The sequence below is a fragment of the Paramisgurnus dabryanus genome, chromosome 20 (genome assembly GCF_030506205.2).
Source record: "Paramisgurnus dabryanus chromosome 20, PD_genome_1.1, whole genome shotgun sequence".
In the NCBI taxonomy this organism is placed as follows: domain Eukaryota; kingdom Metazoa; phylum Chordata; class Actinopteri; order Cypriniformes; family Cobitidae; genus Paramisgurnus; species Paramisgurnus dabryanus.
In genome coordinates, this window is record NC_133356.1 from 9,450,884 (window position 1) to 9,461,909 (window position 11,026).

Sequence of the window (11,026 nt, forward strand, 5' to 3'; positions counted from 1 at the left end):
GATACTCATGACTGAGGTGCCCTTGATCAAGTCATCTCTCCCTCAGTTGCTCCCCGGGCACTGCATGCAGTGATAGCTGCCCACTGCTATCTTTCGTTTCCCTTTAAAGTCCATCACTCATCAGTTAATCCCTTTCTAGTGCATCTACAAACGTGTAGAAGATGGAACAGGTAATACATCTAGCAATGACTCTCATCTGTACACAAAACAGGCTGCACCTGCTTCAAACATTTACTGAGAGAGGTCCTTTTAACTGTGCTGTGGTTCAAAGACATACAACATTAGTCTTTACCTTTGACAAGCAAGGCAACACACCAGCATGCTGTGAGGATGACTAGGTAGTCCTTGTCAATGTGATAAAGTGAGATAATGACTGGACGGTCGAGTCAGGAGTCTGATGTGAGATTAAAAGCCGGGGTGCATGATTTTTTAAAAACACTTTGGAAAAGGGAGTCAGGCCGACTACCAAAACACACTTGTAGCCAATCAAGCAGTAAGGAGCGTGTCTACTAACCAAAATTCTTGCCTGGTTTGCGTATGTGTGGGGCGGATTTATAAAAAAAAAAGGTTCAGATTCTATTGGGGTAGGGGCGTGCTTGTTTAGGTGATTTCAAATGTCAACATTGGCTTTCAGAGATCATGCACCCTGCCTTTAATGGAGTTCTGATACTGGAGCTGTCCAGGGTCCTGAAACACTGCAGTAATAATATAATACATGGGTCTTCAACAGGAGGTCTGGAACCCCTTGGGGGTCCTAGAAATAGACTGAATCTGAACCGAAAACAATAGAAAGTGCAGATTTGTTAGAAAAGCAATAAATATCCTGCATTATATATACAAACACTTTCTGTATGTGAATGAACTTGACCTAAGAACAGTAAAGTACAGCGTGATTCAGTCTCAGGCCTTTGAACATGATCCTACAGGTGATTTTATTAGTAAACATGACATTTGCTCTTACTAAAGGAATTTTCTTCTGTGAACGTCTGACAGGACAGAAGGTCTCATCACTAAAGCAAATGCTTAATGAACTGTTTGGTTATTTTAGTCCTTGTCTAGATGTTACCACTGGTCAATGTAATAAACGGGACTGATTGATTTTCCAGGAATTTGAAATCAATAACTATTTCTATCAGACCACGGCAGCAGGTGTCTAACCGGCTGACCGCTGGGATGTCATGAAGGTGAAAGACAAGCTGAATGTGCAATAAACATCACACTCTCTCCATACTTCTCTCAACAGTTTAACATGCAGCTCATGTTTGTTTGAACTCCCTTAAGCTGCATGAATCTATAAAGAGTTTATGTTTTGCTGGTCAAAGGTCAACAAATGATAATTTACAGTACAGTGCTTTATTCACTTTCCAAATGTCAGATCTAAATACAATGAATCATTCACCACAGCATATTTTTGGCTTGTATCAGCTGTATGAGAATGGCAATCAATTTGACATTTTTAGTACAAATTAAAGGGATTGTTCACTCCATCAATCACTTGCCCTTGTGTCGTTCTAAACCACAAAGTGCTCCGCTTGTCTTCAGAACACATTTTTAGATATTTTTGATGAAAACCAGGACGCTTTTGTCTGTCCCATTGACTTCAGTTACTGTAGTTTCACAATTCTTTTCCACAGAAAAGAATGAAAGACATCGCCAAAAAGGTCCATGTTCCAATAATAATATTATGAAGCGACAAGAACACTTTTGTGCACAAAGAAAGCAAAACAAACAATTTTATTCAACAATTTTTTTCTCCTCCTCCAAGCATGGCCGTAGCCAGCTATGAGGTCACAGAGGTCAGGACCTCGGTAATTTAAAAAATAAAATTTGAAGTTCTCTGATTGACTAATTCGTTTTTCAAAACGAATCCGCATATACTGTAATCAAGTTTGGACAGTTTACTGTATAGTTTAGTGTAAAATGACGACGATTGTCTTAAGCTGCGACTGCGCGGGTACAGAATTTGCAGTGTTGCCAGATCCCATTGTTAAAAATCCTCTTTAGGCGTAGTGTTTTAGCAATTAATGTGACACTTTGACATTATCTATAAAGTGATTGTTAGGTGTAGGTTAGTATTAGCGTTTTTCTGATTTATTTCTGAAATACAAGGTTTGGACGAACTTTGTTTTTTAAGGCCAATTATTTTTGCTTGTTTTTTGTACTAATATCTGGCAACGTGGAAACTGAAAGTTATCCAATAAGACCGCAAGCAGGTTATTTGCTGATACTACATTTGGTAAGATAAAAGCAGTAATCATCATAATTGTGTCTGTAAGAGTATCAACAGTATCAACAACACTATCGAAAAACTGAAAATAACTCTGGTACAAAGATGTAGAAGAATTGGGTTTGAATAAAATATTTACTTTATTTATTTACTAAGTGTACTTAAAAAGTGTATTTTATGAAAGTGCACTTTTTCACCTGGGATAGCATTTGTTAACTCTTAACACCCCACCCTGGACCTCGGTAATTTTCAAACCCTGGTTACGGCCATGCCTCCAAGTCATTCAGTGCGTGTTCACAAGCAGACTATTGCCCATGCTGCTGACATCATCTGCTGATGTATTTGCCAATGTTTTTACAGCAAGTGTTCTCGTTGCTTCATAATATTATTATTGAATGGCTGATGGAACATGGACGTTGTTGCCGATGTCTTTCAATTGCAGCACTTGTTGGTTTAGAAGGAATTTATGATAAAATTATCATTTTGGGGCGAACTATGAACTATCCCTTTGAAGTGCGACCATTTCTTTGCTAAATTTAAACAATGTTATTTTGTGTATCTGGTATAATACAAAGTGTTCATACTATACATTTTTGTAGCAGAAAAATTCACTCTCTTCCTGAAACACATAGATTTTAAAAGCTCTGGTGTCCCTGATTGGCCAGCTAATCTGTACGTTGTGATTGGCCTGAATACCTCGGATGACGTCAGCCGGAAACGTGACGCTCATTACCATGTTTGAAAGATTCGGTTGCTAACATGGGTTAACTTACAGGCTGTGAGGGAATTATGATAATGTCGGTCTTGTCTACATCACCAATTCCAGGAAGTAAACAGTTGCCTACAATCCGTGTGTTTGTTGTAGTCCAAGAAATGAGATGTACGTTGGAGATGATTTCTCACTTCATTGTTTAATTTGGGGTCTGTACCTTTTGCATATCTTTAATATGTACTAATACACACTTACACACCAAAGGAAATGTAAAAACCTGAATCAGACAATAGGTGCTCTTTAATAACATTAAAAATAAAGTTATTTACATTTAAAGAATAGCTTCTGGAAAAACAGTGATCTTCACTAAAACAAATCACTGCTGAGCAACACGTCCAATATTCAACAATTACTGTTAAAGTAAATTAATCAATAAGTTAAAGAAGCATCAAGATGATTTTGGCAAATCTCTGCTAAGGGGGTCAAACACAATCTGACCGCATTTCATTGATAAGCAAATAAAAGGGGAAATTAACCTGTGTGTGCCTAATAATCCACAGTTCCTGATGATATTGAGTCAAATTCAACTGCTTCCTTTGTAAGTATAATGATGTGATATCAAGATTAAGACTGTTCTTAAAATCAATATAAGTCAATAAACAAGTATTATTCACCAACAGTAACAAGCCTTGGTATGATGAAAATTGTAAGATTTTATAAGATGATATTATAGTATGATTGAAACCTGCGTGTACCCTGTGTTGTAGATCATCCAGTGGCTCACTAGTGATCTACACTAAAGATCTTCAGCTCAAGAGCTGTTGGCATGATGGAGCAACAGGTTCAGAAACACAACATCAGGAGAAAAGAGATACGGTTATAAACGAGGGTTAGATAAAAGACTGTCGCAAATGGTTTTAAAGGCTGTTTCTCCTCAGACACTGCGGACTGCGGGTGTGGTGACTGCATAAGCTCGCTCTCTCTCTCTCTCTCTCTCTCTCTCTCTCTCTCTCTCTCTATCTATCTCTCTCCCTCACACACACACACACACGCACGCACGCACAAAACACAGCTGAAGGATAAACACACAGCGCACATTTCAATCGCTTATTCAACATTGCCTCTTAACGCGAAGAGTTCAAAGCATTTAAAATATACCGTCACTTTCATTTAGAGCAGCTAAAATTACTTTGCTGTTTATGATGACAAGCACTGTATCTGGACACACTTACCAAAATCTGATATACATATTTATATTAAATCGTCAATAAATGCTGAAAACACTTTGATATTCTGCCCGCATCTTTAACACGAATCTCTTCCAGACATCGCCACACAATGTTTCCTTCAACACACTTATTTCAGTAAATAATTCGACAATATGTCCAAACTGTATACATGTACAAGTCGTTTTTACTCAAAAAGCGCTTTCATTCACTGCACTGACCTCCCAGTCCACTGAATCCCAGTCGTCGGTGAACATTCGGCGGCTTTGAGCTCGGAAAAAGCACTACGGATGATCAAATGCCATTGCGCCCCGGTAAAATCCTCATTCTGTCAGTTCCGTACAGTTAAACAACCACTGACATTCGACATATTCCGACCACGATAGAGATTATAGAGCGATGCGGACAGTTAATAGCAGTTCTGTACATTTGAGGTGCGCGTAAAAGCGTCGCGCTGCCGGCCAAAGCTGTGCCATGAGGAATGAAGGGGGCGCAGAGTCTCACACAATCTCTCTCATTACACTCTTATATAAAGTGACATGCACAACACTTTTTACAGACTAAAAGTGCTTTGGCTTTTAGTGATGATGACTAAGCCCTTGTAGGGGTCGAATCAGAACCACCAGATGTTCACATTTAGGCTAATGGTGCAACATTTGTCTCAAAGAACAGGTACAGGGAAAACTTGTGGCCAAGCAAGGTAACTAAATATTCTGTTTTTAAACAAACTAGTCCTTCTTTTACTTAAATCGTTTGCTGATTAAACCTCATCATACTAGGATTTCTTGTCATCTACTCTTACCAGTCCAATTTGCACCATAACGTTATTCAAACAATACATTATTTATGCACATTATTCTCACTGTGCAAAATAACGACTTGCAACCTCCCCAATATCAGTTGAATCCCATTTTAAAGATGCTGAAGTGAAGTCACATCATTACCATGAGCACGGCGAGGTTGCTGTGGCCCTGCGCGCAGCTGATGGTGGTCGCGTTGTGTCCGGAGCCTGTTATGTGGCACCCATCCGCCCTCCAGCCGCCGTGTCCATCGAGCAGCTCAAAATCCCAGTATGCTGCGGTGGGGTCTACACCCAAAGACCAGTGTCGAAGAGAGACTGTCACGGGCTGCACGGGGCTACACCCATCTGCACATGAAAACGACACATTGCGTCAATCAACAAGCCAAAGTCCTGAAGTGTTGCATATACAGGTAAAACCTTATTTAAGTGCACGCAGAAACCCTCTGATGGTCACATAAATACCAGTAACCTTTAATGGTCAGTGTCAAATATCCAGATATAAATAAGCGCACGTGCGTAAACACAGCGCAACTGTTGCAGCATCACGCACATTGCTCGTGCACGCTCAAAAATGCCTGTGACGTTATGGTCAAAATAAATGCCATGCTAGCCAAATGTAGTTTTTCTTTTCAATCAATTAATACGTGCATATATGATGCATTTGCAAGAAAAATATAACCTTACCTAATTTGGTGAACGCAACTGGTGTCGAAACGCTTCTGCGCTTCCCATCATCCGCAAGATTTGACGAATTCCCGGTGCGAGGAAAGAGTTTCCCATTGCGGAAGACGATGAGCTGCAGAGTGCAGGTGCCGTTATCTACAGACAGCGGCAAATGTATGGAGGCTATGGGCACCGTGTCCTAAAAACAGTGAAATTGATATTAACCAGTGGCATGTGATGCGCAGACACGTCAGATCTCTCAGACGAGCCCGTGTTTTCCCCATTGACCAGAGTAAACGGCTTGAGGAAACAGTCTCTCTCTCTCTCTCTCTCTCTCTCTCTCTCTCTCTCTCTCTCTCTCTCTCTCTCTCTCTCTTCAGTGGGCTGCCGCAGAGAAATGGCTTTGACCACCTGAACTGACCGGGATCACCACAGCCTCAGCACCACCTGCACCTGATAGATCCTCAAAATCTCATCAAATAAATCACTATCATTACCAGAACTTGACTGCATCTCTTAGTAAAGTGGAATGAGTCAATGCCAACAGCAAATAGCTGTGAGAGAAACAGCCCATTATTCTGGTCTTTTAGAAACACATTTTTCTGATTCAACCCAGCCAATAACCAGATGTTCAGACAGACAGATTGGATTTTATTGCTGCCACGTTTAAATCATTTAAGGATTTACCTTCTCTCTGCAGAGAAAAAAGATCCCCTAAAGATCATTTCCAGTTGTTTATAATAAAAAAAATGAACTAAAGTACATACTATAACAATGTGTAATATACTGTAGAGAGTGTGTACTTGAGCATGCAGTACAGCATTAATGTAGTCAGCATTAGGCACGGCTCCCAGGAAAGAGTGTGAAAGCGAGCAATCAGTCTGTCTAGCAGCCAGGAATTTCATTCACAAAAGTGGGCACCTCTTTATTCATCACATGATTTCCATTTGTGAGTCACAGCTCCAGCGGAGAGCATCATCCTCTACCCATGATGCACTGCAGCTCTCCAGGAGCTCTTCAGTACAGCACTTGCATTCAAATGTAAACCATACAAGCTGTTTTTCACTCTTTAATCCCAACTGTACATTTTGTGTTTTATTTATTTATATGTCACCAGATGGAACTGACGTTAGCACGTTCATTTTCTTACTTTTTGACTTAAAAAGTTACAAAAATGCACTTTAAATGTTATGTAATACAACTTTGTTAGGTATGAATGTTAAAAAATATTATTCTGCACAAAATGGAGAAGACAATAATGTGTCTTTTGATATTTTAGCTGACATGTTTTGTTCAGCGAATTAGCGAAATTAGCATACATGTCAGTTTGGGTCAAGTTGTTTCAATGACTTTGATTACTAACCCTAACCCCTTTTTGATCAAGAAAACACTAACATTTAAGTTAATCTAGGACTAGGCTTAAACCCTGTCAGGGAAACAACCCCATAGTGTGACAACTTACCCAGCGATGGGGCAAATTGTCACAAATTAACATTCTCTATTAATTAGTCTATAACTCCGTAATGAGGTATGAAAATGTAATGAATACAACCAACATGATCTCACGAATACACAGAAATTTTTGCTCATTTTCCCGTGGCATTCTCACGGATCTCCACATATTTCCGTGGCCCTGCCACGGACTTTCTTTTTCGTGGAATTCTCTCAGATTGGTTACTCAACTGTTTTGTCCTATTTTCTTACCATTGTCGCTTCGGTTTAGGGTTAGATTTACATAAAATGGCATCCCTACCCAAACACAACTCTAACCCAACGCCAGGCGACAATTGATTAAAGTTTAGAAAATATAAAAGAATACATCAGAAAAAATAGAATAAACCAATACTTAAAGTGACATCTTAACGCAAACACCAAATCTAACCCTAAACCGAAGCGACAATGGTTTGAAAATAGGAAAAAGCAGTTGAGTAACCAATCCGTGAGAATGCCACGGAAAAGAAAGTCCGTGACAGGGCCAAGGAAATATGCGGAGATCCGTGAGAATGCCACGGAAAAATGAGCAAAAAATTCCGTGACCTTCTTACATTTGGTGTGAGATTTATACCATTGTGATGTATGGTGCTCAATAAATGTTAGACAGTGTGAAAAGTGTGACAACTTACCCCGCTCTCCCCTATAATTAAACCACAAAATTAAATAATTTGTGCATTATGATTATAATATCTTCTATTATAAAGGATGATGTCACCACAACAGAATGTGCAGGACATTTTAGGAAAGGTAGTAAAAGCAGAGCAATAAAAAATATTTGTTTGTTTTATTATTCCATATACCATTAAATATTAAATCTGTGATGGTTCCATTTCACTACCAGTGGCGGCCGGTGACTTTTTTTTTCGAGACGCTCGATGCGAAGTTCGTCACAACATGTATTTAGCCCGTCATGTGTGTGGTTCCTTTTTTCAAAATATGTGTTCTGCGCTTCAAGAGATGTGTGTGCATCACGTGTCTTGTCAAAATAAGTGCCTGCTGCAGACGCGTCTAAAGGTTTTATGATAAAATAGACGCTCGAGTTTGCAAGCAACACACATGACACTCCGAACACATATTTTGAATTAGCACCCCTCGGATGAGCGGTCAGGAGCCGCCACTGTTCATTACACAACAGACACAGTGGCCAGGTTTTACAGACCAAGCAAATTAAACTAGGATTAGGCCTTTCTTAAAGTTTGGACATTTAAGTAGCTTTCATAAATGTGACCTCAGAGAGAAAATTCATTACATGGTGCACATTCTGAAATATGTAAGCTGTTTTCTGTAAAGACAACTCAAACATCCATTTTAGTCTTGGATTAGATCGTCTGGAAAACTGGGCGAATACACACAATAGTGATATAAAACGTCTACAGTAGATTTATATGTTGGCAGACACTTTTATCCAAAGTGACTTACAGTACATTTAAGGTTTACGTTTTGTGTTGTCTGGGAACTGAACCCATGATCTTTGCGCTGCTCTACCAAGTGAGCTACAAGGCAAAATAATATGAACATGCTTGACATAATTCACACAAATGCCTCTGAATCCTGAAAATAACTTAAAGGTCAGCTCAATAGAGCTGTTTAGGGCTAATGTAGAAACATGGCGGTGTGAAATGGCGACTTCAGTGTAAGGGGCGGTGTATGTAGATAAACAGCTCATTCTAAGTAAAAGAAAGTTCACTTTGTAAGATCTTCATACAGCACTGATAATATAGTAATGTATATTATATTGCATTTCTGTCAAGAGATACTTTTAAAAGTTAAACATTGGACCTTTAAATAATTTTAGGTTATTTTTTCACACCTTAGAGCCAAGAGACCAGGACACATTCTGACATTCATCAATTAGTGTTATGAATATTAACTTTACAAGATCAGATCAAATATAACAGTCACCTGCTTATCTAACCTGTACACATCTCTTCTGTCAACTCCTTCCTATTGGTGAATATGAGAGCTAATGATAAATGATGCTTCACTGTTGCTATGACACCTCATCCTTATGAGTGACATTCTCTAGAGGACAACAGTCTGGATTGTATCTTAAACCAGCGGCTATTAAACAAAGAGCTTCACAATTCTGCCTTTTGCTGTCTGTGATATTGTGAAGAGGACATTGATTTTCATTTACTGTCTGGGAGAAAGAGAAAATCTTACAGCTTCAAGATAAAGACTAAGCAATTGCTTTAGATGTTAACCTACGGCATATAACAGATCTTTAAAAGGAATGAGTGACTGACATACAAAGATTAATTAATTTTTTATTTGCATGTGCAAAATTATATTATTTTAAAATAGACTAACTTTGTGCATAAATGTAAAATGTGCAGAGTTTCTTCGTAATTAACAACTGCATTGTCCAATCCGAATATAGATTCTGAATCATCCATATAATTCCCATTTTTGTATATATAATAATAATACAAAACTATACCACAAATATTAAGAGTAGTACTATAGTAATGTACACTACTCTAAACAGGCAAAATCTACAATCATAACCTCATACAGTATATCTCAGCATGTGTTGTTGCAAGTCATGATTCTGACTGTGACTGCCATTTTTGCACTCGGCATTTAAATGAAAAGCAGTCAATTATTTATTGTGTTTTTGAAACTGCTTCACAAACTCTTTTAAGTCATAACTAGAAGCCTCCTCAACATCTCAACCTGTTATTGCATCTGAAATGTGTTTATTGTCTTTGCTTAGAAGTTATTTCAGTTGACATGATATCAAAAAATGATCTTATGAAAAAATGAAATTAAATAAAATGCACAAATTTGCAACATTTCTGAAATCTCTTTCCATTTAAGCTGACATCACAAAATCCTCTTATTTTTAAACCAACCGGTGCAGGTGGAGTTTTAATTCCCTATGAATAAAATCAAGAGCAGCCCTACTTTCAATTTTATTTTTAAATCTTCAGGACAGTGTCAGTAAAACACAGCTCCTGTGGGTTTGACTGATGTAATGTTGTGTGAATTCTACTTCAAACTCTCTGTTATCAGCTGACCTGGGATAAATCACAAGCAAAAGCCTAACATCAAATTTCAAATTGAAGCAGGTTATTTTTGAACCACTAGAGAAATGCAAAAAAAAAAAAAACAGTTTGCATATTTCTATGACTGGTAGGCTCTGAAGTCCTTCCTGAAATCCTCTGACAATCCCAAAAATGCACAACAAATAAGGCAAATTTTACTTTCTTTGGCTTGTTTGGGCATCATTTGCATAAAATAAAAATAAAAACAAAACAGTGAGCCTGATATGTCTGACTCATTCAAGCCATCTGCTTCACTGTCAGAGAACGATTATGTGTTTAATAAGAAAAGTCCTTTTAATATTCAAACACAGAGTCCATGACTCAATGCTCCCATACTGATGTTTAAAAACAAAAACAAAAACTGATGGTGCATTAAAATCTCATTCCTGAAATCAGACTGATAATTCTGTTCTACCAGAAAGACTCAAAAGGCAATGTAACGTTACAATGGTATTTATTTAACAATTTGTAAGCAAAAGGATGCAGCGATGATATAGTTCTTGGCATAGACCCCGTCCATTGTTCAAAGCCAGAGATGTAGATTCTTGCTGCTCCTGCCTGAGATGAAGGCAGGGGCGGAGCCTAACCCCGATGCATTAACAAGGGCCAACCTGAAGTCTTGGGCCACATAGGTAATGAATGCAAAGAATTGTTCACAGCAATGCCATAAAATAACCATTTTTGCTTCCACAAAGAACCATTTAGTCAAACAGAAAGGTAGTGAAACAGAAAGGTTCTTCAGATGTTAAAGGTGCTTTAAAGAACTATTTACAGAAAAGGTTCTTTTATGGCATTGTGAAGCACCTTTATTTTTAAGAGTGTACAGAGACACATACAGAAATACACATATACAGA

The 11,026-nt window shown here is 38.3% G+C and overlaps 1 protein-coding gene across 1 annotated transcript in view; it reads right to left on the reverse strand.

The window, feature by feature from the left end:
- adgra1b (adhesion G protein-coupled receptor A1b) overlaps positions 1 to 11,026 on the reverse strand; it is a 93,547-nt gene that overhangs the window by 34,973 nt on the left and 47,548 nt on the right. The window contains exons 13-14 of the mRNA XM_065296269.2: positions 5,652 to 5,829; positions 5,110 to 5,312 (exon numbers count right to left, since the gene is read on the reverse strand). Coding sequence (XP_065152341.1) covers positions 5,110 to 5,312; positions 5,652 to 5,829 — 381 coding nt within the window. The remainder of the gene's footprint in view (positions 1 to 5,109; positions 5,313 to 5,651; positions 5,830 to 11,026) is intronic.